This window comes from Microcaecilia unicolor, chromosome 2 (assembly GCF_901765095.1).
Source record: "Microcaecilia unicolor chromosome 2, aMicUni1.1, whole genome shotgun sequence".
NCBI classification, from domain to species: domain Eukaryota; kingdom Metazoa; phylum Chordata; class Amphibia; order Gymnophiona; family Siphonopidae; genus Microcaecilia; species Microcaecilia unicolor.
The window spans coordinates 21,106,700-21,134,185 of record NC_044032.1 but is presented as its reverse complement, the minus strand read 5'-3'; the positions used below and the strand labels follow the sequence as shown (position 1 = coordinate 21,134,185).

The 27,486-nt window shown below is 46.0% G+C and overlaps 1 protein-coding gene and 1 non-coding gene across 3 annotated transcripts in view; one reads left to right on the top strand and one right to left on the bottom strand.

Moving 5' to 3' along the window:
• Window positions 1-27,486, top strand: part of IL11RA (interleukin 11 receptor subunit alpha) — a 241,663-nt gene that overhangs the window by 163,964 nt on the left and 50,213 nt on the right. For both annotated transcript variants that reach the window (XM_030192833.1, XM_030192834.1), the window contains exon 6: window positions 20,010-20,173. In XM_030192833.1, the coding sequence (XP_030048693.1) occupies window positions 20,010-20,173 (164 nt within the window). The remainder of the gene's footprint in view (window positions 1-20,009; window positions 20,174-27,486) is intronic.
• On the bottom strand, window positions 13,795-13,961 carry LOC115463821. Its single transcript, XR_003941104.1, has one exon. It is a non-coding gene; the product is annotated as a U1 spliceosomal RNA (small nuclear RNA).

Genomic DNA, 27,486 nt, shown 5'->3' with positions numbered 1-27,486 from the left:
CACCAGATGGCCCTGACCAATAACAGTCCCCCCACCCCGATTGTTCCCCTGATAGCAAGCACTCCTCCCAACCACAGTACACCCCTAATAGAAACTTACCCCCTCCCCACTGGCTCACACACCTATGCCCCCTTCCAATTGTAGATCCCCACATTGGGCATGTGCCCACCATGAGGTTCTTTCCCCCAAAGCAACCTCATACAAAGCAAGCCAAACCCCCTCAGGAAGGCCTCTCTGGCTACTACTTTTGGGGGTGGGCAGGGATATTGAATGGCAGAAAGGGTGATCATGGAGGCTGCAGACAGTACAGGGATGGTTGAGCGGCCCAGATATAGGGATTTACAGCAACCCCTACCCTTACCCCCCCCCCCCCACACACACACACAGTAGACACTTAGACATGCCTCACTGCAGATGTAAATTCCAACATATTGTTTCCCTGATACAGATGTGGACTCCCTATATGAAATAAAGACTGAAGGTCTGTATTGTTGGTCCACCCAGACCACTCCCTCTCCCTGCCCTCCCCTTGACATCTAAACATGCTAAGCTTCCCCACATGTGAACAGCCCTGGTTCTGAAATCGCCATTTACACGTGGGGATACTTTTAAAATAACCACCATAATCTATAGGGTAATTTGACAAGAGCTTTTTATATGCATAACACAGGGTTTACCCATGAAGAATCATTTACAAAATTACCTCCTGAAAGTCCAAGAGGAAGTTTGAACCACAGGTAACCACGTTGCTGAGACTGTCTGACAGGTTGAACAGTTAACAGCTGCAGTAGTATGAATTGCTATTTATGTTCCGGTCTTACAGAGCTTAAGAACATAAAGAGTAACCATACTGGGTCAGATCAATGGTCTATCTAGCCCAGCATCCTGTTTTCCAAACAATGGCCAAGCCAGGTCACAAGTACCTGGCAGAAACCCAAATTGTGACAACATTCCATTCAGAATCTCAAAGAGTAACAAGATTCCATGTAGAACCCCCAAAAATAGCAAGTTTCTGGAACAGGGGCATAGCTACGGGTGGGTCTGGATGGGCCCAGGCCCACCCACCCACCTAAGAAGCGCACACACACTGCAGCAGAAACGGCACCCACTCTGGCTCAGCTGATCTCTCCGGACTCGCAGCGGCGAACTGGCGGGCGGCGGTAGTAAAAGCATAAAGCAGCCAGGCTCTTCGACTCTGTCCTTCGCTTCCCTGCCCTCTCAGCGTCCTGCCTTCCTCTGATGTCATTTCTTTTCGGGCGGGCAGGACGCTGAGAGGGCAGGGAAGCGAAGGACGGAGTTGAGGAGCCTGGCTGCTTTATGCTTTTACTGCCGCCGCCCGCCAGTTCGCCGCTGCGACTAGAGAAGGAGGGAAGGAACTGGAAACCATTTAGAAAATCTCTTTCTACTCCCCCGCGCAGCCCTCGCTGTTCACTCAAATCACAGCAAGCAAACCTGTGAGCTGCTGCCTGCATCCACGTTGTCGTTCTTTATTGCTGGTAAGCAGAGGGTGAGCAGAGGGAAGGATGGGACTGGGAGGGGTGGTGAGCAGAGGGAAAGAGCAGAAGATGGATGGGACTGGGAGGGGTGGTGAGTACAGAGTATGGGGAATGGGGGACTAATGAAGTGGGTGAAAGATGGGGGAGGAATTTAGGAGACTGGGTAAGGGAGAGCCAGAGGGGGGAATGGGAGTGCTGGAGAGGGAATGAGAGGGAGATGGTCAAAGGGGAGAGAGGAGCATCGATGGACATGGATGGGAGGACAGGGCCCAGGGAGAGAGGAGAAATTGCTGGACATGGAGGGGAGGGCAGGGGAGAGAGGAGGGTTGCTGGACATGGGTGGATGGAGGGGAGGGCAGGGAGAGAATTGTTGGACATGGATGGAGGGGAAGGAAGGGAAGACAGGAAGGAGATGCACATGGATGGAGGGGAAGGGAGAGAGAAGAAAAGGAGATGATATGAGGGAAAAGGAAGAGAGGAGAAAAACTGCACATGGATGGAGATAATAGGAAGAAGCTGGATCCACTGGACAGTCTGCGGAGGACCCAGCTTTTACTTACAGATGTAGAGCAAGAAATGAAGAAGAAAGGAGGAAAGTAAAGAAATAAATGGAAAGGAAGCCCTGGAAACAGAGTTGAGGACAGATAGCAGCAGAATCAGATACTGGGCCAGCATGATCAGAAAAACAAAGTCACCAGACAACAAAGGTAGAAAAAAATCATTTTATTTTCATTATAGTGTTTGGATTATGTCCACTTTGAGAATCAGATGCTCAACATTAAAAGTTTATATTTATTTACTTATTTATGGCATTTTATCCCACATTAATTAGATTGGAACCTGGGATCATTTATATTTTTTTTCCTGGAGAGAGTAATGCATTGCCTCCCCCCCCCCCCGGCTCTCTCCCCGGCTACAGCCAGCTCTGCAAATTTGAGGGGAGGTGGGGGGGGTGCAGAGGTGGACCGGGGAGAGAGTCTGTTATTAAACATTTACCAGCAAACCACTGTCTAGTGCCCACCCATCCAACCTGTTGGCCCACCCAAAAATTGATTTCTGGCTATGCCACTGTTCTGGAATCCTAAAGAGTAACAAGACTCCATTCAGAATCTCAAAGAGTAACAAGATTCCATGTAGAAAACCCCAAAGAATAGCAAGATTCTGGAATCCTAAAGAGTGACAAGATTCCATTCAGAATCTCAAAGAGCAGCAACATTCCGTGCTACAAATCCTGGGGCAAGCAGTTTCTTCCCCATGTCTGTCTCAATAGCAGACTATGGACTTTTCCTCCAGGAACTTGTCCAGACCTTTTTAAAACCCAGATACACTTGTACATGTTTTTTTTCTATCCAGACAGCTAAACCAGCACCAACTCTGTCTGAAACTCCAGCAGTTTATTTCAACAAGTAAATGGACAGACAGGCTACTTGTTGCATGCAGCCTAGAAAGGTGGGGAGAAGGAACATGAAATCATGCTGCGAGCTCTGAGTCGGCTGCGCTGTTGCAGTGATTGTTGGAACTGTGGTGGAGAGACAGGTGAAAAGAAGGTACTCTGATGAAGAGAGGAGAAGACAGCTGGAGCTACTCACAGGAGACAGGATGAAACCTGCTTTCTCTCTTTTTCCTGCGCACAAAGTAAGGGGGGTCTTTTACTATGGCGTGCTGGTGTTTTTAGCCTGCGTTAAAAATAGGTGCATGCTAAATTCTAAAGATGCCAATGTATTCCTATGGGTGTCTTTAGCGTTTAACGTGCGCTTATTTTTAACGCGCGCTAAAAACGCCAGCACGCCTTAGTAAAAGACCCCCTAAGTGAGCGGGTGCACACAGACGAAGCCGGGCAGACATTAGGGCCAATAAGAAAAAGGGCGTTTCACAGAAGGCTTGAAGCAGTTCTGCCAACTTAATTCATGTTTAATCCAGGATCTGGCTATGATGTCATAAATACGTAAATACATAAATAGATAAATACAAACTGCGGTTCACGTGGGGAGAGGCATTGCCCCCCCCCAACATCCCCCAAACTAGTCTTCAACCTAATTCAGCCCCTCAAAATGACACTCTGATTACGATTTATAACACATTTATTTTTTTATTACATTTGTACCCCGCGCTTTCCCACACAAAGCAGGTTCAATGCGGCTTACATAGTAACTAGAATAACAGAGTCTTGTAAGGAGAAATATTACAAGCTGAATAACCATAATAATAGAGAGGTTTTAGAATAAATTAATTGGATATGAGAAGGTAAACAAGGATAGGCAAAAGGAATAGGGATTGGGAGGGATATGGTGTAAGTGAGAAGGAGAAGAGAAGACTGGGGATGAGTATAAGGAGGTAGGGATACGGGGTCTAAGGTACAATCTGTGTCAAAGTCAGTATCAGTGTCAGAGCTTGTAACCTCCTCTTCCTGTACACATTAATTGATTTGCTTACTTTATTTTTTGTCTATTAGATTGTAAGCTCTTTGAGCAGGGACTGTCTTTCTTCTATGTTTGTGTAGCGCTGCGTACGCCTTGTAGCGCTATAGAAATGCTAAATAGTAGTAGAAATCTCAAGGAGTATCAACGTTCCATGTAGAACCCCAAAGAATAGCAAGATTCCAGAATCTTAAAGAGTGACAAGATTCCATGCAAGATTTGTAACCACTCGCCTCCACCTACCCTCCTCTCTTCCTTCCTGTACACATTAATTGATTTGCTTACTTTATTTTTTGTCTATTAGATTGTAAGCTCTTTGAGCAGGGACTGTCTTTCTTCTATGTTTGTGCAGCGCTGCGTAAGCCTTGTAGCGCTATAGAAATGCTAAATAGTAGTAGTAGTAGTCTCTTGTAATCAGAGGTGATATTGTGATGTCATAATGCCTCAGGCCACCAATAAGAGCCAACCTCATCAGTGATGTCACAATGGCTTGATTGTCCTATACTTGGCTCACTTTTATTACATAGCTCTTTGAGCAGGGACTGTCTTTCTTCTATGTTTGTGTAGCGCTGCGTACGCCTTGTAGCGCTATAGAAATGCTAAATAGTAGTAGTACTAATAGCCAAGACCTGTCACTTCTTCCTCTTTAACATCAGCAAAATTCGCCCTTTCCTCTCTGAGCATACCACCCGAACTCTCGTCCACCCTCTCATTACCTCTCACCTTGACTACTGCAACTTACTCCTCACTGGCCTCCCACTTAGCCATCTATCCCCCCTTCAATCCGTTCAGAACGCTGCTGCCCGTCTTATATTCCGCCTGAACCAATATACTCATATCACCCCTCTCCTCAGGTCACTTCACTGGCTTCCAATCAGATACCGCATACAGTTCAAGCTTTTCCTTCTTACCTACAAATGCATTCAGTCTGCTGCCCCTCACTACCTCTCTACCCTCATCTCCCCTTACGTTCCCGCCCGAAACCTCCGTTCACAGGACAAATCCCTCCTCTCTGTACCCTTCTCCACCACCGCCAACTCCAGGCACTGCTCATTCTGCCTCGCCTCACCCTATGCTTGGAACAACCTTCCTGAGCCCTTACGCCAAGCCCCCTCCCTGCCCATCTTCAAGTCTTTGCTTAAAGCCCACCTCTTCAATGCTGCGTTCAGCACCTAACCCTTACCGTTCAGTGAATCCAGACTGCCCCAATTTGACTGCCCCTATCGAACCGACCATTCACTTGTCTATTAGATTGTAAGCTCTTTGAGCAGGGACTGTCTTTCTTCTATGTTTGTGCAGTGTTGCGTATGCCTTGTAGCGCTATAGAAATGCTAAATAGTAGTAGAAATCTCAAGGAGTATCAACATTCCATGTAGAACCCCAAAGAATAGCAAGATTCCAGAATCTTAAAGAGTGACAAGATTCCATGCAAGATTCGTAACCACTCGCCTCCACCTACCCTCCTCTCTTCCTTCCTGTACACATTAATTAATTTGCTTACTTTATTTTTTGTCTATTAGATTGTAAGCTCTTTGAGCAGGGACTGTCTTTCTTCTATGTTTGTGCAGCGCTACGTACGCCTTGTAGCGCTATAGAAATGCTAAATAGTAATAGTAGTAGTAGAGCAAAGTTGTATAGGTGGGCTGATAAGCTTAAGTTGGGTCATTATAATAAACTTGCTTGAAGAGATGTGTCTTCAATGTTTTCCTGAAGGGTAAATAGTCATTGATTATTCCTCTACCTGTGAAAAGTTATTCTGTTATTATACGTCCTGTGTGTACATCCATATGCTGCTCTAACCTCCTTGTTCCAGATGCCGTTAAAAAAAAAAAAAAGCACCACCAGGGCTTCTGGGACCCAATACAAGAAAGAAGCTATTTTAAAAGAAATAGGAGGTTTTTCACTTAACAGATAGTTAAGTACTGGATCTCATTGGCAGACCACGTGGTAATAGCGGTTAGCATATCAGGGTTTAAAAAAGGTTTGGACGAGTTCAAGGAGGAAAAGTCCATAGTCTGTTATTGAGATAGACATGGGGAAAAACATTGCTTGCCCTGGGATTGGTAGCGTGGAATGTTGCTACACTTTGGGATTCTGGAATGTTGCTACACTTTGGGGTTCCAGAATCTTGTTACTCTTTAGGATTCCGGAGTCTTGCTATTCTTTAAAATTCTGCATAGAATGTTGCTACTCTTTGGGTTTCTGCCAAGGTACTTGTGACCTGGACTGGTCACTGTTGGAGACAGGACTCTGGGCTAGACGGATCATCGTTCTAACCCAGCATGGCTATTCTACTGGGTCAGTCCTAGTTCTGGAAACTGTGAGATCTTTCCAAGTCAGAATTTCACACACCTAACGTTGGTAGAGAGGCAACAGAGATCACTGCCAAGCTATTTCTAACAGGCAGAATCTGTATTTCCTCCACACATGGAAGAAACAAAACAGAAGAAATAAAACCAGATGTATGGCTAAGAAATTATGCATCTTAGCCACAAAGTATGAACATCACATAATGAAAACTGATACCTCTTCCCGAAAAGCAGACAGCTCCGAACAGAACAAGTTTGCAGGAATGGCTTAAATATATTTTCAGATGTGCATCCCATATTTAGACAGTATTATGTAGAAAGAACAGAGCTGGTTCAATAGCCAAGTGTTCGTTTTTTTTTCAAAAAGGACAAATACTTGAATTCAACTTTGAAATCAACAGGCAATGAGTTCACTGATTGGGCTGTTTTGCCTTGGAAAGAGTGCTCTCATGTAGAAGCCAAAATTCAGTCCTTAGCTGAAGGAAGAGCCAAATGGAAATCTTGGCTTAAATGGAGCTGGCGAAAGGATAATTAGCTTTCAAATCTATTTGTTGACACTCCAAAAAGTAATAGAAATTTTTAAACGGAACAAGACGTTTGAAAGGAAGCCAACGCAAAGTGAGGATGTCCCTTGTAACAAAATTGGTAAGCGTTCTTGGACATAAAACATATAGGGACGGGCTTCTGAACCTCAACAGGTATACGCTGGAAGAGAGGAGGGAGAGAGGAGATACGACATTTAAATATCTCAGGGGCATTAATGTACAGGAAGTGAGCCTTTTTCAAATGAAGGAAAACTCTGGAGTGAGGGGGCATACGATGAAGTTAAGAGGAAATAAGCTTAGGAAGAATTTAAGAAAGTATTCGTCCACGGAAAGGGTGATGGATGCGTGGCGCGGCCTCCCGGTGGAGGTTGGGGAGACAAGGACTGTGTCAGAATTTAAGAAAGCATGGGACAAACACGTGGGATCCCTTAGGAGAAGAAAGAGTTAGTGGTGGCGGAGGATGGGCAGACCGGATGGGCCGTTTGGCCTTTATCTGCCGTCATGTTTCTCTGTTTCTAATGTTTACAGGAATATTTTGAACTAGCTGTTGGCAGTGGGGTGTCTGAGATAAACCACATTATGAGAGTCGACATGGGAGAGGTTCACAGCTGTTTGATCTGACTAGTGGAGAAAGAGACACGATTAATTAACCAACTGCAGGTTGATTAGGGTTTACTCAGCAAATTATGTCAAGACTCCGAACCCTTTGGCTATGAGGTAAAGTTATACTTTCCACCAACAGGCACAAACTAGGGGCCCCTTTTACAAAGCTGCAGGAAGGCTAATGCATGGGGTAACATGTGTTCCAAGTTTTGTTTATTTGGATTTTGCTCGCACCTTTTTAGCAGTAGCTCAAGATAAATTACATTCAGATACTCTGGATATTTCTCTGTCTCAGGAGGGCTCAATCTAAGTTTGTACCTGAGACAATGGAGGGTTAGGTGACTTGCCCAAGATCACAAGGAGCAGCAGTGGGATTTGAACCAGCCACCTATGGATTGTAAGGCCAGTGCTGTAACCACTAGGCCACTCCTCCACTACCAACATTCCATCTAGAATCTCAACAAGTGGCAACATTCCATGTAGAATCTTCAATAGTAGCAACATTCCATATATTTATTTATTTAGATTTTGCTCACACCTTTTTCAGTAGTAGCCCCAATGGGCTCATCACAAAATTAACTCCTTTGTGCTGGTGATCTGCTTCAGGTGGTTTAGGTGGCTCATAATCTATAAGGGAATTGGCGGTGACATTAAGATCACCACCCAGGAGTAACTGGAAAACCTGATGTTGTGTATGCAAATCTACCAATTGTGAGTAAGAGCCATCATCCTGTTTTTCTGCCCTGCTTAGATTGTAAGCTCTGTCGAGCAGGGACTGTCTCTTCATGTCTACCTCAATAGCAGACTATGGACTTTTCCTCTACAAATTTGTCCTTTTTCTCCAGTCCAGTGGTGTAGCTACGTGGAGCCATGGGGGCCTGGGCCCCCCCAAATTTGCTCTGGGTCCCTGGTTTGGCTGGCAGGGGTCCTCAACCCACGCTAGCTGAAGACTGCATCCAGCTCTGGTCTCTGGTGCCGCCGCATTGCCTGCTGTACTGTCTCTTCCCCTCGCGTCAGGCACGTTCCTTTTAGTGAAATTGAGCATGAGCCAGCCAAGGTATTTGCAGCGGCTGTGCTTCAACTGGCAGGAGTTGGGGATCCTTGCTAGCCAAGATGCACAGCGGTGGCAGTGGGTGGGGAGCGGCAGGGCAGCGAGGGTGGTGGACCAAAATGTGCCCCCCCACCTTGGGCTGTGGCCCCCTCCCACCTCAAGGTCTAGCTACGCTCCTGTAATCTCCACTGACAAGCTCTCTGCTCTGCTGCCCCACAGTTGCTGAGGAAGCGACCACTAAATTCCAAAGGACTTTTGAAAAAGCGTGTTTTTAAAGCTGATTTAAAGCTTCTCTGGTACAAATAGAGGAATAGCTTAGTTTTTTAGAGCACTGGGTTAAGAAACAGCAAGCCCCAGGGTTCACAGCCCATTAAACTCGTTGCCAGAGAATGTAGTAAAAGCAGTTGGCTTAGCGGGGTTTAAAAAAGGTTTGGACGGCTTCCTAAAAAAAACTTCATAAGCCATTATTAAGATGGACTTGGGGAAAATGCACTGTTTATTTTTAGGATAAGCAGCATAAAATGTATTGCATTGTTTTGGGATCTTGCCAGGTTCTTGTAACCTGGACTGGCCACTGTTGGAAACAGGATGCTGGGCTTGATGGACCTTCAGTCTGTCCCAGTATGGCAATGTTCTCATTTATTTATTAGGATGTATTTACTGCCTTTTTAAAGGAATTCACTCAAGGAGATGAACACCAATAAGTCAAACATAAGCAATGGACAATTACAGCAGTAAAAATATATTCTTATAATTCTCCTTGTGGCCTTGGCAACTCACTGTACCCCCATCAGCAGCGCAGACTGAGAGCAGCTCCCAAGGGACGTAAACAGTGTTGCTGTACCATTGGGGAGGACAGGGGGGGTAGTCACAAAAAAGTTTGCCTATGACTCCAGAGGTATTTAATGCAACTCTGAAGAATGAATGTGTTGAGTAACAGTTCCTAAGAAGGTTAAAAAAAAACCTTACACTCCGACGAAGTGGCATAATGCAGCATTTGCATGTACTGCTTGCAAAACCTTCAAATCCTTGTTTTTGAAATACATTTTATAAATGTTTTTCGATGCTTTTCGTCTGCAGTGCACTGAAATCACAAAGGAGTGTGTCGAGGGTATGTTAAGGGCGGGATTTGTGAATTCCTAACACTTAGATGTTTGACACGCATTGAATCCCGCGGTTTACAAGCTGTATGTACATAAGTACATAAGTACATAAGTACATAAGTACATAAGTAATGCCATACTGGGAAAAGACCAAGGGTCCATCGAGCCCAGCATCCTGTCCACGACAGCGGCCAATCCAGGCCAAGGGCACCTGGCAAGCTTCCCAAACGTACAAACATTCTATACATGTTATTCCTGGAATTTTGGATTTTTCCAAGTCCGTTTAGTAGCGGTTTATGGACTTGTCCTTTAGGAAACCGTCCAACCCCTTTTTAAACTCTGCTAAGCTAACCGCCTTCACCACTTTCTCCGGCAACAAATTCCAGAGTGTCAAGTTTAGCAGACAGTGGAAAAGGTGCCGGTACTCAGTACCCCCAAGTACCCCCTCAAAAAAAGCCCTGCTCATGTCAGAGGGAAATGCAGAACTCTCACTGGTGGTAATTAGAACCATCAAGTCTACATTAGAGTGAGGATTGGGGGGGGGGGGGGGGAGGGTTGGCAAAGAGCCTGTTCTTTCCTTACTTTGTGGCTCAAAGGCCTGATGGTCTCCAGTCATGCCAAAAACCATCCCTCTTCCCTTTAGAATATGATGGAGAATATTCCTGGAAATGTAAAAAGAATTTTTGCACATCAGGGTTTAATTTTACATTTGCCTTCTATCTCTCTGTCTCTCATTCGCTTTTTTTGTCTCCCTCTTTCTCTTTCTCTCCCTCTTTTCCCTCTAATTTTTCTCTCTTTCTTCCCTTTCTTTCTATCTCCCCCCCCCCCCCCTTTCTACCTGGCACTTAGACCCAGATGCACAAAGGTCCCCATAGAGAATCGTCTACCCCAGTAAAAATTACCAATTTGGAAATACAGAGAGATTCCCAAAGTGAATCGTATGCAAATGAGCTGCTCAGAAAAGCTGCGAGCAGCTCGAAGGGTGGGGGGGGGGGGGGGGAGCCAGTCGGTCAGCTGAGCATGTGCAGAACAGCCCCTGAGCTGAGAACAGAGAAGGGCGACGAAAATGATAAAGTGATGCACTTAGGGATTAGAAATCCACGGGAGATGTATGTGTTAGGCGGGGAGAGTCTGATAGGTACGGGCGGATTGAGGGATCTTGGGGTGATAGTATCTGAGGATCTGAAGGCGACGAAACAGTGTGACAAGGCGGTGGCCGTAGCTAGAAGGTTGTTAGGCTGTATAGAGAGAGGTGTGACCAGCAGAAGAAAGGGGGTGTTCATGCCCCTGTATAAGTCGTTGGTGAGGCCCCACCTGGAGTATTGTGTTCAGTTTTGGAGGCCGTATCTTGTTAAGGATGTAAAAAGAATTAAAGCGGTGCAAAGAAAAGCTATGAGAATGGTATGGCATTTGCGTTACAAGACGTATGAGGAGAGACTTGCTGAACTAAACATGTATACTCTGGAGGAAAGGAGAAACAGGGGTGATATGATACAGACGTTCAAATATTTGAAAGGTATTAATCCGCAAACGAACCTTTTCCGGAGATGGGAAGGTGGTAGAACGAGAGGACATGAAATGAGATTGAAGGGGGGCAGACTCAAGAAAAATGTCAGGAAGTATTTTTTCACGGAGAGAGTAGTGGATGCTTGGAATGCCCTCCCACGGGAGGTGGTGGAAATGAAAACGGTAACGGAATTCAAACATGCGTGGGATAAGCATAAAGGAATCCTGTGCCGAAGGAGCTTAGTCAAGATCTTGAGGCGGGGCTGGTGGTTGGGAGGCAGGGATAGTGCTGGACAGACTTGTACGGTCTGTACCAGAGCCGGTGGTTGGGAGGCCGGGCTGATGGTTGGGAGGTGAGGATAGTGCTGGGCAGACTTATACAGTCTGTGCCAGAGCAGGTGGTTGGGAGGCGGGGATAGTGCTGGGCAGACTTATACGGTCTGTGCCCTGAAGAGCACAGGTACAAATCAAAGTAGGGTATACACAAAAAGCAGCAAATATGAGTTATCTTGTTGGGCAGACTGGATGGACTGTGCAGGTCTTTTTCTGCCGTCATCTCTACTATGTTACTATGACGACTTCCCTATAAGGAAAGGCTGAAGCGGCTAGGGCTCTTCAGCTTGGAGAAAAGATGGTTGAGGGGAGATATGATAGAGGTCTATAAAATAATGAGTGGAGTGGATCGGGTAGACGTGAAGCGTCTGTTTACGCTTTCCAAAAATACTAGGACTAGGGGGCATGCAATGAAAATTTTTCTTCACACAATGTGTAATTAAACTCTGGAATTTGTTGCCAGAGAATGTGGTAAAGGTGGTTAGCTTAGCATGCTTTAAAAAAGGTTTGGACGGCTTCCTAAAGGAAAAGTCCATAGACCATTATTAAAATGGACTTGGGGAAAATCCACTATTTATGGGATAAGCAGTATAAAATGTTTTGTACATTTTTGGGATCTTGCCGGGTATTTGTGACCTGGATTGGCCACTGTTGGAAACAGGATTCTGGACTTGATGGACCTTTGGTCTGTCCCAGTGTGGCAATACTTATGTACTAAATCTAACATGACCCCCTCCACCACCAAAACTAATACTTAGCACCCCAGTGCCTATGTGAAAGGATTTCTAGGCATGAGCTTTTGGTGTCTTCAGGTAAAATGATTCAGATCTGCCTCCTTCAGCTGATTTTCTCTGAATTTGAGAGAGTTGTGACCTCAGTGAGAGGCTGGAGGGGAGCAGAGCATTCCAGATCTGAAGCATTAGCACTTAAAACTGTGGGAAACAGGAAACCTCAGATCACAGTCCTGGCCGAGAAATGTGCAGATAAAGACCCAATTCATCCAGACCTCAGACCATGAAAAGTGAAAATAAGTTCTTCCGACAGACAAAGGGAAACTGTAAAAGAAAAAAAAAATCCCTGCATTATGCATTTTACTTAGAAACACTATAGTGAACAATGGAGTTGTGATCTAGGGTTTCACAAGCACCTGCGATTATGGGAAAATATTTCATCATGGGACCAGATGGTCCTATGCTGATGGCATCGTTGAAATGTGAGCCCTACTCAGCCATTACCTACAGACTGATGAAGATTTTATTTGAACACAGTTAAAAAGTTGTTTTGTAAACCTGCCCAAAACTTATGAACTGGGAGGAGCCCACCAGAAGCAGAATTAGAATTGGGGAGGGGGGGTGGGGTTGTGCTGCCAGCTTCAACTAACAAACCATGACAGTACCTGTCAGTGTCCTGATCCCCTCCATACTCTCCTGTGGGCGGCCCAGTCATAAGAAAACGGTACCTGCACATAATATTTATTTATTTATTTATTTATTGCATTTGTATCCCACATTTTCCCACCTTTTTGCAGGCTCAGTGTGGCTTACAGAGTTTTGTTATGACATAAAAATATAAACCACTTTGCTTGTACTACAGAAAGGCAATTTATCAAATCCATAATCCTTTAACATAGTAACATAGTAAATGACGGCAGATACCTGTACGGTCCATCCAGTCTGCCCAACAAGATAAACTCATTTTACATGGTATGCGATACTTTATATGTATACCAGAGTTTGATTTGTCCTGGCCTTTCTCAGGGCACAGACCGTAGAGGTCTACCCAGCACTGTTCTTGTACTAAGTTCTGGAGCTAACGTTGAAGCCTCTTAAAATTTACACTCCAGCCCATCCCTATCTATTCAGTCACAATCAGGGCATAGACCGTAGAAGTCTGCCCAGTACTGATCTTGTATTAAAAGTTCTGAAGATTCTGGAATCCTAAAGAGTTACAAGATTCCGGAATCCCAATTAGTAGCAACAACAGTAGAACCCCAAAGAGTAACGTGGTGACATAGTAAATGACGGCAGATAAAGACCTGTACGGTCCATCCAGTCTGCCCAACAAGATAAACTCATTTTACATGGTATGTGATACTTTATATGTATACCCAAGTTTGATTTGTCCTTGCCTTTCTCAGGGCACAGACCGTAAAAGTCTGCCCAGCACTGTTCTTGCACTAAGTTCTGAAGCTAACATCGAAGCTCCTTAAAATTTACGCTCCGGCCGTCCATATCTATTCAGCCACGATCGGGGCGTAGACCATAGAAGTCTGCCCAGCTCCCGTTTTGTTTCCCAATTACCGGCGTCGCCACCCAATCTCCGCTAAGATTCCGCGGAACCATTCCTTCTAAACAGGATTCCTTTGTGTTTATCCCACGCACGTTTGAATTCCACTACCGTTTTCATCTCCACCACCTCCCGCGGGAGGGCAATAAGCAAAGTGCGAACGCAGTCCCCCACTACCAGAAATGATGCAGTCGAGTTTCCCGCATGTGGGGAAATCCCAGGGGTCAGCACAGCCTGGGTGCAATGGCCGTGCCTCACCCTGGGAGCGCCATCTTCTGGATCATGGACCGATCTTCCCTGCAAGGTAAGTATATTTTGAATATCCTTCTTTTCAAGCGTGACAGTCTCTCCACGTATAACTACTACCACAGCACAGAAAGGAATGCGAAAATACAGGGTTGCCAGCTCGCCTTCTCTCCAAGGAAGACCCCTTCTGTGGCCAAAAGGATGACTGTTGCCATTGTGCTCTTCCTACAAGATTCCTGACAGACTCCAGCAAATCTTCACATGTTGGCAGGCGAGATGTGTGCGCACTTTACAGAGAGGGTGACTCGGCCGCTCCTCATTCTGTGATTTGCCAGCGTCTGAAGAAAGAAGTTATATTCATTGCGAGACTCTGAAAGCCTGTGCATCGGAGCAGGCCGGTTTAAATACTACTTTGTGTGCGGTCTGTATGTTGAAGTGTACGCGGGAGAGTGGCAGGCTGTAGAGAACAAAGAACACTGTAGTAACCCTATAGCCTTCTCGAATGACTTTTTGGAAGCCTGTGGAAACCTTTAAACGCTGCCAGAAATTGTTAGCTGCAAAGCTTTGCTGTTCTGTTCCTGGCAGCTGTTTAAAAACAAGACTCCGGGTTTCTGCAAACTCATCCTAGTCGGTGGGTCCTCAGCTCGTATTCTCTGCTGGTTCACAGGTCTGAACTGTGCCGTTCTGCTGTTACCTGAGAGCAAGGCAAGGCTGAATTGTAACTCAGTCTTACTGACTGGGGTGGTTAAATCTCATTCTTTGAGATGGGGGCCACTCTTGGCATCTCTGGAATCAGTTAAGTCATTGATGTATTTGTAATCCCGGCGGGACCCCCTTTGCTCCCTGAGACTGATCATGTCCGACAGGAGGTAGGCCTCAGTAAACCAGATATGAGGAATTTTGGTTTATGAGGGTTAATTCTGTACTTAGAATCGGGGTACTGGGAACTGTACTGGCTAAGCTCTATAGACAAACTTCTTGCACTCGTGCAGAGAAGGGCAACGGAAATGATAAAGGGGATGGGACGACTTCCCTATGAGGAAAGGCTAAAGCGGCTAGGGCTCTTCAGCTTGGAGAAAAGGCGGCTGAGGGGAGATATGATAGAGGTCTGTAAAATAATGAGTGGAGTTGAACGGGTAGATGTAAAGCATCTGTTCACGCTTTCCAAAAATACCAGGACTAGGGCGCATACAATGAAGCTACAATATAGTAAATTTAAAACGAATCAGAGAAAATGCTTCTTCACTCAATGTGTGATTAAACTTTGGAATTCGTTGCCAGAGAATGTGGTAAAGGCAGTTAGCTTAGCGGAGTTTAAAAAAGGTTTGCACGGCTTCCTAAAGGAAAAGTCCACAGACCATTATTAAATGGACTTGGGGAAAATCCACTATTTCTGGGATAAGCAGTATAAAATGTTTTGTACATTTTTGGGATCTTGCCGGGAATCTGTGACCTGGATTGGCCACTGTTGGAAACAGGATGCTGGGCTCGATGGACCTTTGGTGTTTCCCAGTATGGCAATACTTATGTACTTACGTACTCAGTTATACTACAAACCAGGCTGAATTCAATATCAGATAACTTTACTGGAATGTACTCGTGAACTTCATTGTACACATTTATGTATTGGGATTTATTAACTGCCTGAATGAAGAGATTTGCCCAAGGCTGCGTATAGCAGGTACAGTCTAACATAAAACTTACAATTTTGTTAACAGCATAACAATAGTAACATGAACCAATAAAGACATAGGGGTCCTTTTACTAAGGTGCACTGAAAAGGGAAGGGAAATGGGACTTGATATACTGCCTTTCTGAGGTTTTTGCAACTACATTCAAAGTGGTTTACATACATTCAGTTACTTATTTTGTACCAGGGGCAATGGAGAGTTAAGTAACTTCCCCAGAGTCACAAGGAGCTGCAGTGGGAATTGAACTCAGTTTGTCTAGATCAAAGTCCACTGCACTAACCACTAGGCTACTCCTCCACTACCAGCTTTCCATGTAGAAGCCTGCACTTGCAGATCAGCAAAGCGGCCGTGCAGGCTTCTGTTTCTGTGAGTCTGACGTCCTGCGCGGCTACATTGCTGATCTGCAAGGGCAGGCTTCTACATGGAATGTTGCTAGTGGAATAGCAACATTCCATGTAGAATCTCAAATAGTAGCAACAGAATCTCAATAGTAGCAACATTCCATCTAGAATCTCAAATTGTAGCAACATTCCCATGTAGAATCTCCAATAGTAGCAACAGAATCTCAACATTCCATTTAGAATCTCAAATAGGGAAAGGGAAATGGGACTTGATATACCGCCTTTCTGAGGTTTTTTTGCAACTACATTCAAAGTGGTTTACATATATTCAGGTACTTACAGGCAGATGATCAAAAGCAAACGCCGGTGCTAGAAGCTGTTAGCGCCATACTAGCGCCGGCATTTGCTACCGCCCCTTGATCAGAGCCCTCGAGCGCGTGAAACAACGCGCTCGAGGGCTCTTAGTGCAAGTAGCTTGAAAATGCATGCTAATCAGCGCTTAACGCATTCATCCCCAATGATCAGCAACCAGCGCACCAAAGATTGGGTCGCTGGCCGCGACAAACCCTACGCCAGCTCTGAGCTGGCGTTAGGGTTTATAGATCATTGGGGAGGAATGGTGAGCCCTGCCCCCCCTACAGCAAACCTGCCAGCGAGGGCAGTTGAGGACGTCCAAATTTTGGACGTTTCTGCAATGGGCAGTTAAGGACGTCCAAAATTGGATGTTTCTATGAGAAAGACGTCCTTCACTGCCCATTGCAGAAACGTCCAAATTTTGGACGTCCTCAACTGCTCCGTCGCTATACCTCCAACACCCCCTTGAAATTTGGCCGTTGTACTGGCTGCGTTTATGCTATTCACTTTGTACCAAAATAAAGAAAAATATCACAGAATAAGTTTAAAGGAATCAGAGAGTTAGAAGTGGTTTTTATTCTTACCAGCACAGCTTCAGATATCAGTTTGAAAGTCTTGGGAAAATATCACATGTACAGAATCTCAGTTAGAAAAATATCATCACATGTACAGAATCTAATATCAATAGCTTAGGTAATAATAATAAGCAATCAGACTAATTTGATAAGGAACAGTTGTAAAGAGGACAAAGAAAATGAGAGAGAGAGAGAGAGAGATCACAGCGTGTTTCCTGAGACCAGGCTTTCTTAGAAAGAGAGGGGGAGAGAGAAAGAGAGAGAGAAATATATCAGGGGTTCAAGTAGGAAATATATCAGTGGTTCTGAAGTGAGATAAAATATAATGAAAGGAGAGGATAGTTCTCTGTTATAAAGAAATTAGTAAAAGAGACCCGTTTCAGAGCCAATGAAACGGGCGCTAGCAAGTTGTTCGTCGCCAACACCCCCCCCCCCCCCCCCCCCCCCCGGACAACCCCTTTGTTATTCTTCCATTGCTCCGTCCCCAACGTCATGACGTTTGACGCGGGGGCGGGGCCTGGAGCGATTTCCCCCCCCCCCCCCCCGCCTCCCTGCCTCCCTCCCTGCCAACCCCTTCGTTCTGCCATTGCTCCGCCCTCGAGGGCAGGGCCCGGAGCGATTTTGGTGGCTTCACCACCACGAACCTTCGAACCTTTTTGAAGGAAGTCAGGGCTTGGCTTCACTGACGTCAGTGTCCTCAGAATGTTGAGGGTGAGTTTTATTATAGTAGATAGTTCTTACCAGAAGCAATGCAGAAATAAAGAAGGGAAAATATATTTCCTGGAGAATAGCCAATTAGCAAGGATGCCCTGAATCAGGACAGAGAAAAGTCTCCTGCAAAATATGGCTAATTCTGAAGATTTCTTTGTGTGCAGGTATTCTTATAGAAAAAGTGATGTCATCACCTCTCCCCCCTCCTACACCAATCGAAGGTAGCATAGGTGTCCTGCCAACACCCTATTGGTACATTTGACCTTGCCATCTTGTAACTGAAGAAAAGATGTGTATTCCAGATACTGGGCTGCCATAGTAAGGAAAGCCAGGGATGTCTGCATTCCTGTCTATGGCTACCAGCAGTGACTAGCAGCCAGGTACAGAAAAAACAGAGGGTGGGATGGGAGGCAGTACAGCATAGGTAAAGTAGAACATCTTTTTACACCGTCCCTGCAACAGGGCAGTTGAGGACGTCCATCTTCCGATTTCTTCTCTTTTTATTGGTCTCCAGCCCAGACCTGTCAAAACAAGTGCGGGAGGATTGTGCTGAGCGCATGCTCAGGCACAATTCTCCCGCACTTCTACCCCATCATCAGAGATAATTGCGCTGCTTAAATTTGCATGCATTATCTCCGATCATAGGTCTAATAGTGCCCCGTGCTGTTCCAGCATTATTTTAGAGCGCTGTTTGGAACAGCGTGGGGCTTTTGATCATCTGCCTGTTATTTTGTACAAGGGGCAAAAAGCCTTCTGCTACCTTTAGATTACTGCTAAAGATCTCCTAGGAAAAGTCCCTCTGTGATTTCAAAGGAGCATTTTGCTGTTGCAGACAAGTATCTGTTCCTTTGGTTTGAGTTCTGTGAAAATTCTGATCTGGTTGGTAGAATCCCTGGGGCTCAGGGGCAGGGTCTGGTGTCTATCCTGTTCCCTCCTCAGAAGCCAATGTCAACTCTTTTTTGCTGTTGCCTCAGAAATTCTTGATAGTTTTAAAAACAGCCCATGGGAGTGAGCAGTGATATGGTTGTGGGGGGGGGGGGGGGGGGGGGTTGAATCAGTCTTGCAGACTCCCCACGGATTTCCTGGTACATCACTGTCTCTATTTAGGTTTTACTCTGACCAGATAAAGGAAACTCCAGACTTCCAAGATTAATAATCTGCTATTTTATATGGTAAAATGATGGGAGTCTTTCAGTGGAATTTTCGAAAGAGAAGGACGCCCATCTTCCGACACAAATCGGGAGATGGGAGTCCTTCTCTCAGGGTCGCCCAAATCGGCATAATCGAAAGCCGATTTTGAGCGCCCTCAACTGCTTTCCGTCGTGGGGATAACCGAAGTTCATGGGGGCGTGTCGGCACTCTACCGAAGGCGGGATGGGGGCGTGGTTAAGAAATGGGCATCCTCGGCCGCTAATGGAAAAAAGAAGGACGTCCCTTACGAGCATTTGGCTGACTTTACTTGGTCCCTTTTTTTCATGACCAAGCCTCAAAAAGGTGCCCCAACTGACCAGCAGGCTCATTTTCAAAGCACTTAGCCTCCCAAAGTTCCATAGAAACCTATGGAACTTAGCCTCCCAAAGTGCTTTGAAAATATGCCTCCAGATGACTGCCGGAGGGAATCGGAGATAACCTCCCCTTATTCCCCCAGTGGTCACCAACCCCCTCCCACCCTCAAAAAAATTTGTTTTTAATTTTTTTGCCAGCCTCTATGCTAGCCTCAAATGTCATACCCAGCTCCATGACAGCAATATGCAGGTCCCTGGAGCAGTTTTAGTGGGTGCAGTGCACTTCAGGTAGGCGGACCCAGGCCCATCCCCCCCATTTTTCAGCGCACCTTAGTAAAATGGCTCCATAATGTGCAACTGAAAATGGTTCGTGACCATGAGTGGGACATGGGCAGGTCGGAACGTTCACTGAAGATGCGTTCAATATTACTGAACACCAGGGATCTGCGCCTAACTTACGCACCAGAATTTATACCGGGTTTCATTTGGTGTAAATCCTCACGCCCAAAGTTTGGTGCGGTTATCGATTCTTAAGTGCTATTCTGTAAACAACGGACAACTCAGAACGCCGTTTATAGAAAAGTGCTCGGCGTGGATTTATTGGTGCCACTTTTCCAGCCCCACTTACTGAATCTAGTCCTTATTGCTGGTACCCCGATAAGTCCTGGCACTGAATTCTGGCCCTAATTCTGTCAGTGGTGGTCAGCACTGTCAGAAATACTGACGGCCGCAGGCTGAATTTCAGGGGGATGAGGTCCATCGATGTATTTTTACAAGATTGTTCTAGGATCGTTGATGTTAGATAGTCATGATTGTTGAATTTCATTATCTAAATTTTAAGGGGGAGGCCTGAAAGATAATTGAGGGAGGGGCCCTGGGCTGTAGGCATGGCATGACTTTTCTAATACAGAGCGCTGGAATCTATCTCTGCTTTCAGGAACAAGAAAAACCCCACCAGCCCCTGCTTGCAGGACCCCGCCCGGCCCAACATGTGCTCCGTTATCAAGGCGGACGTCTGGAGCTCGTACCGGATGAACATCACGGAGGAGAATCCCCTGGGTTCCAGCTTCCAGCTGCTGAACGTAATGATGCACACGATCGGTGAGTGCAGTCAGATACCACCAGCAGGGGCCGTGGCTTGACCCACCTTCCACCCCATTCTGCGCCTGTTTTTTAAAATTATTTATTTATTGAATTTTAATTTTTACAAACAAATACAAGTTTGTTAGGCAATACAGAGGAATTAATATATGAGAAGTAAAAGAAAAATTACAAGTTGTAGCATCATTAACTCTTCCTTAGACCACAAAAGAGACAGTTATCTGGGGGAGTGGTTTAGAAAACATGAGGAGATTTACAAATGAGGAAAAACAAAAATAATTAACGTCCAAATTGGCCTAGTCCTGTTTTTTTTTCCATTATCATTCATTTATAGCTGTTTCAGATGTTTCAATTGGTCGGCTAGATGGTTTCTTTGAGTCCAGAAAAATCCGTAGTTGACAGGGCCGTGCCTAGGGTCTCTGTCGCCCCCCTGCAGATCATCAGTTGGTGCCCCCCTGCAGACTATCAGTTGGAGTGCATGCGCCCCCCCCCCCCGGACCTGCCTGGCTCCAAGGTGCGTGAAGAGCTGGGCGGTGCCAAAGAGCCGAGCGCTGCGCCCCCAAGCTGCCGTCTGGGGCACGATGGAGGAAATGGCTGGGTTTGGCCTGAGCCTCCTCCGCTCCATCACCGATTCCCCGGCACTTTAAATTTACCTCTCTCCACCTCTGGCTCCGACGTCTGCGCAGCGTCAGTGAAAGCGTTGCCTGTCTGACGTCTCTCCACCAGCCTTCCCTCTGCTCGTTCGTTCCCTCTGTGTCCCGCCTTCTTCTGACGTCATTTCCTTGAGGGCGGGACACAGAGGGAATGAACGAGCGAAGGGAAAGCTGGTGGAGAGACGTCAGACAGGCAGCGCTTTCACTGACGCTGCGCAGACGTCGGAGATGGAGCGAGGTAAATTTAAAGCATCGGGGATGGAGTGGAGAAGGTTTTTTGTTTTTTAAAATACAGCTCGACGGCGCGGCGCCCTTGAAGGCAGGCGCCCCCCCTGCGGCGCTTACCGCACTTACTGTGTTGGCACGGCCCTGGTAGTTGATTTGGTTCAAAAAATACGTATTTAATCCCCAGCATACGAATCAAGCATTTACAAGGGTAAACGAATGTAAAAGTTGCTCCTGTAGCTCTTGCTTCTTCTCTTAAGGTCAAAAATTGTTTCCTTCTCTGTTGTGTTGTTTTCACACCAGGGTATATCCACATTTTTTTGACCATAAACGCATTCACAACAAAGCAGACTAAAAAAAAAACTGCTTCGCATCTTTAGGTTTCAGGGCTAGATTTACTGACATATCCTAAGTAGAGAGGTATGGTAGCCGTGTTAGTCCACTCTTCAATCCGGCTTTCGCCCCCTACACTCAACAGAAACGGCACTATCTAAAGTCTGCAATGACCTATTCCTCGCCAAATCCAAAGGTCACTACTCCATCCTCATCCTCCTCGACCTCTCCGCCGCTTTTGACACTGTCAATCACAACCTACTTCTTGACACACTGTCCTCCCTTGGGTTCCAGGGCTCTGTCCTCTCCTGGTTCTCCTCTTATCTCTCCCATCGTACCTTCAGAGTACACTCTCATGGTTCGTCCTCCTCCCCTATCCCGCTCTCTGTTGGAGTTCCTCAGGGATCTGTCCTTGGGCCCCTTCTTTTTTCAATCTACACCTCTTCCTTAGGCTCCCTGATCTCTTCTCATGGTTTCCACTATCATCTTTATGTTGACGACACCCAGCTTTATCTCTCCACACCAGAAATCACTGCGGATACCCAGGCCAAAGTCTCGGCCTGCTTATCCGACATTGCTGCCTGGATGTCCAACCGCCACCTGAAACTGAATATGTCTAAGACTGAACTTATTGTTTTCCCAGCCAAACCCACTTCCCCTCTCCCTTCACTCTCTATCTCAGTTGATAACACCCTCATCGTCCCCGTCTCATCTGCCCGCAACCTCGGTGTCATCTTCGACTCCTCCCTCTCCTTTTCTGCGCACATCCAGCAGATAGCCAAGACCTGTCGCTTCTTCCTCTATAACATTAGCAAAATTCGCCCCTTCCTCTCCGACCACACCACCCGAACTCTCATCCACTCTCTCATTACCTCTCGCCTTGACTACTGCAACCTACTCCTGACCGGCCTCCCACGTAGCCATCTATCCCCCCTTCAGTCCATCCAGAACTCTGCCGCACATCTTATCTTCCGCCTTAACTGATATACTCATATCACCCCTCTCCTCAAGTCACTCCACTGGCTCCCAATCAGATACTGCATACAGTTCAAGCTTCTCTTACTTACCTACAAATGCACTCGATCTGCGGCCCCTCCTTACCTCTCTACCCTCATTTCCCCTTACGTCCCTACCCGTAACCTCCGCTCTCAAGACAAATCCCTCCTTTCAATACCCTTCTCCACCACCTCCAACTCCAGGCTCCGCCCCTTCTGTCTCGCCTTACCCCATGCCTGGAACAAACTCCCTGAGCCCATACGCCGTGCCCCCTCCCTACCCATCTTCAAATCAATGCTCAAAGCCCACCTCTTCAATGTCGCCTTCAGGCACCTAATCACTACACCTCGTCTCAGGAAATCTTAACTACCCCAACTTGACATTTCATCCTTTAGATTGTAAGCTCTTCCGAGCAGGGACCGTCCTTAATTGTTAATTTGTACAGCGCTGCGTAACCCTAGTAGCGCTCTAGAAATGTTAAGTAGTAGTAGTAGTAGTAAGGTTATCAATAGAAATCAAACAAAATAAAACATGGAAAAGAAAATAAGATGATACCTTTTTTATTGGACATAACTTAATACATTTCTTGATTAGCTTTCGAAGGTTGCCCTTCTTCGTCAGATCGGAAATAAGCCAATGTGGTAGCAGATAGTATATATAAGTGAAATAATGTTTGGCTCAGTGTGCTGCTGCTGCGGCTAGGAAAGCGAATAGAATGTTGGGTGTTATTAGGAAGGGTATGGAGTCCAGGTGTGCGGATGTTATAATGCCGTTGTATCGCTCCATGGTGCGACCGCACCTGGAGTATTGTGTTCAGTACTGGTCTCCGTATCTCAAAAAAGATATAGTAGAATTGGAAAAGGTACAGCGAAGGGCGACGAAAATGATAGTGGGGATGGGACGACTTTCCTATGAAGAGAGGCTGAGAAGGCTAGGGCTTTTCAGCTTGGAGAAGAGACGGCTGAGGGGAGATATGATAGAAGTGTATAAAATAATGAGTGGAATGGATCGGGTGGATGTGAAGCGACTGTTCACACTATCCAAAAATACTAGGACTAGAGGGCATGAGTTGAAGCTACAGTGTGGTAAATTTAAAACGAATCGGAGAAAATGTTTCTTCACCCAACGTGTAATTAGACTCTGGAATTCATTGCCGGAGAACGTGGTACGGGCGGTTAGCTTGACGGAGTTTAAAAAGGGGTTAGATAGATTCCTAAAGGACAAGTCCATAGACCGCTATTAAATGGACTGGAAAAATTCCTCATTTTTAGGTATAACTTGTCTGGAATGTTTTTACGTTTGGGGAGCGTGCCAGGTGCCCTTGACCTGGATTGGCCACTGTCGGTGACAGGATTCTGGGCTAGATGGACCTTTGGTCTTTCCCAGTATGGCACTACTTATGTACTTATGTACTTATCTCCTGCTGAATATTGGCAGATAGCTGGCTAAGTATCATTTAACTGGCCAGGTGCCATTCCTGGCTGGTTAAATGGTTTTGAATCTCAGGCAGTAGAACTTATGTAATCTTGGGCTTCGGAGTTCAAACTTAAAACTTAACAGAGATAAAACCAAGTTCCTGGTTATTACCAATCCATATGGTAACAGCAGTTAGCGTATCTACTACTACTACTACTATTTAACATTTCTAGAGCGCTACAAAGTGTACGCAGCGCTGTACAAACACAGAAGAAAGACAGTCCCTGCTCAAAGAGCTTACAATCTAATAGACAAAAAGTAAAGCATTTAAATTTAAAATATTTAAGCAGTCAAGCACAAGAGAACAGTCACAGAAGGACTGAAGATGTTGAAGGGTGGTCAGTGTGATTAGGTGTAACTCTGGTTGGAGTAGTGGGAGAAGGTGATAGAAGAATAGAAATGGGTGAGGTAAAGTAATGAGTGGGTTGATAGGGAGGTTATATAAGACATGTCACTCTAGGGGTGGGTGGGTAGAGGGGTAAGTCTAAAGCAGGAGAAGGTATTCTCTGCAGCCTATCTGTGAGATGGAAAATGCTCTCTGACAGGGTTGCCAGGTGGAAAATTTTTTTCCAGCCCAAAGGAGCCCAAAACCCAGCCCAAAACCCGCCCAAACTCAAACCCCGCCCCTGACACCCCCGCCCCCGCGTCATCACCCCCGCCCCCGCCGTCATCAACCCCGCCCCCGCCGTCATCGGCGTATCTGAGTTAAAAAAAAAGGTTTGGACAAATTCCTGGAGGAAAAGTCCATAGTCTGCTATTGAGACCAACACAGGAAGCAACTGCTTGCCCTGGGATTGGTAGCATGGAATGTTGCTACTCTTTGAGATTCTGAATGGAATGTTGTTACTCTTTAGGATTCCAGAATCTTGCTATTCTTTGGGGTTCTACATGGAATCTTTGAGATTCTGAATGGAATGTTGCCACAATTTAGGTTTCTGCCAGGTACTTTTTATGACCTGGCTTGGTCACTGTTGGAAGCAGGATACTGGGCTAGATGGATCATTGATCTGACCCAGTTTGGCTACTCTTATGTTCTAACTCATTCACTATTAATCAAACATCCTATCCCATTGAATCCACGCTAAAGATTCTAGGTGTCACCTTTGACCACCATCTCTCATTTGAGCAACATGAAAACAAGGTCATCACCAAATTATTCTCATCCCTCTGCAAGCTTAAACACATCAGACCTTACTTCCCACCTAATATCTTCAGACTCCATGTTCAATCCCTAGTTCTCTCCCACTTGGACTACTGTAATGCTGTTTTTTTCAGGTTGTAAGGACTGAGTCCTCCTAAAAAGACTCCAAACAGCTCAAAATACAGCCACCCGATTTATTTATAAAGTTTCACGTTTTGAAAGAGCCTCCGCTCTGTTAATTAGATTACATTGAGGGGCATAATTGAACGGCGCCGTATTATCAAAAAAGATGGCCGGCCATCTTTCGTTTCGATAATACGGCTGAGGCTGGCCAAATGTCAGAGATGGCCGGGTTTCAGATGGCCGTCATCGGCGATCTCAAACCCGGCCAAATCCAAGACATTTGGTCATGGGAGGAGCCAGCATTTGTAGAGCACTGGCCCCCTGACATGCCAGGACACCAACTGGGCACCCTAGGGGGCACTGCAGTGGACTTCAAAAATAGCTCTCAGGTGCATAGCTCCCTTACCTTGGGTGCTGAGCCCCCCCAAATCCCCCCAAAACCCACTGCCCACAACTGTACACCACTACTATAGCTCTTAGGGATGAAGAGGGCACCTATATGTGGGTACAGTGGGTTTTGGGGGGTTTTGGAGGGCTTAACATTTACCACCACGAGTGTAACAGGTAGGGGGGGATGGGCCTGGGTCCACCTGCCTGAAGTGCACTGCACCCACTAAATACTGCTCTAGGGACCTGCATACTGCTGTCAGGGAGCTGGGTATGACATTTGTGGCTGGCATAGAGGATGGCAAAAAATATATATTTATTTTTTTGGGGGTGGAGTGTGGGAGGGGGTTGGTGACCACTGGGGAAGTAAGGGGAGGTCATCCCTGATTCCCTCCAGTGGTCATTTGGTCAGTTGGGGCACCTTTTTGAAGCTTGGTCCTGAAAAAAAAGGGACCAAGTGAAGCCGGCGAAATGCTCGTCAGTGCCGGCTTTCTTTTTTCCATTATCGGGCGAAGCCGGCCATCTCGTGACCACGCCCCCGTCCCGCTCCTGTCCCGCCTTCGCTACCCTACCAACACACCCCCTTGAAATCTGTCCGGCTCCGCGATGGAAAGCAGTTGGCGCCGGCCAAAATCGGCTTTCGATTATACCGATTTGGCTGGGTTCAGGAGATCGCCGGCCATCTCCCGATTTGTGTCGGAAGATGGCCGGCGATCTCCTTTGAAAATAAGCTGACTTGGCTCCCTATTTAAACCTTTATCTTTCAAATAATCTATGGACTAGCTCCAGACTAAATGCACCATTTAATTTAATTACCTTCACAAAATGCCTTCCTTGAAGCTAGAGTGTTCTTAGACATCGCCCGCCGAATTTTAAAAATATCAGTCACGAATCAGTACTTTCCTCAGATTTCTCCTACATCGGGACTAAATATTGGAATTATCTCCCTAAATCTGTTCGATTCCATTCTAATTATATGCAATTTTGAAAGAATTTGAAAACTCATCTCTTCAAAATTCTACACATTAGATTAAGTTTTTAGATGTAATTAACAGATCGACAACCTTATCCTCTGCTCGCCTCATGTCTTTTAAATTATACATTAATCTGATTCCATCTATTAACCTGATACCATGGAAGCTTAGAGACTTGTTTACTAAAGCACATGATGTGTTTGACTCTGGTTTTAATATGCATTAAATGCAATCATTAATGCTTAGTAAATACAATTAATTCAGGTTACACACAGGGCTTATTTACTGAAGGTTTTCCCAGTGGCGTTCCTAGCGTCGACGACACCCGGGGCGGATCGCCGATGCGCCCCCCCTCCCCCGGCAAAATGACCCCCCCCCCTGGGTGCACGCCGCTAGGGGGGGTGCCGCAGTGCGTGCCTGTCGGCTGTGACTTTGAATCGCTACGCTAAATTCTCTTGTTCGCTGCAGCTCCCTCCCTCTGCCCCGGAACAGGAAGTAACCTGTTCCGGGGCAGAGGGAGGAAGCTGCAGCGAACGAGAGAATTTAGAGTAGCGATTCGAAGTTGCATCCGACAGGCGCGCGCCGCGGCACCCCCCAGCGGCGTGCACCCGGGGCGGACCGCCCCCACCCCTTGGTACGCCACTGGGTTTTCCACATTTGAGTAAAGACTAGAGGGCACACAATGAAGCTACTAAGTAGTAAATTTAAAACAAGCCAGAGAAAACATTTCTTCTTCACTCAGCATGTAAATATACTCTGGAATTTGTTTCCAGAGAATGTGGTAAAAGCAGTTAGCTTAGCAGGGTTTTAAAAAGGATTGAAAAGTCCATAGGCCATTATTAAGATGGACTTGGGAAAATCCACTGCTTATTTCTAGAATACTGTCAAAACAAAAACCAAGCCAGCACTCCGTCGAGTGTAAAAAATCACAAAACATGCAAACAAATATGAATGCAATTTTTTGTAAAGTGGAGTAGAGTCTCATATACATGACACGAAGAAAGT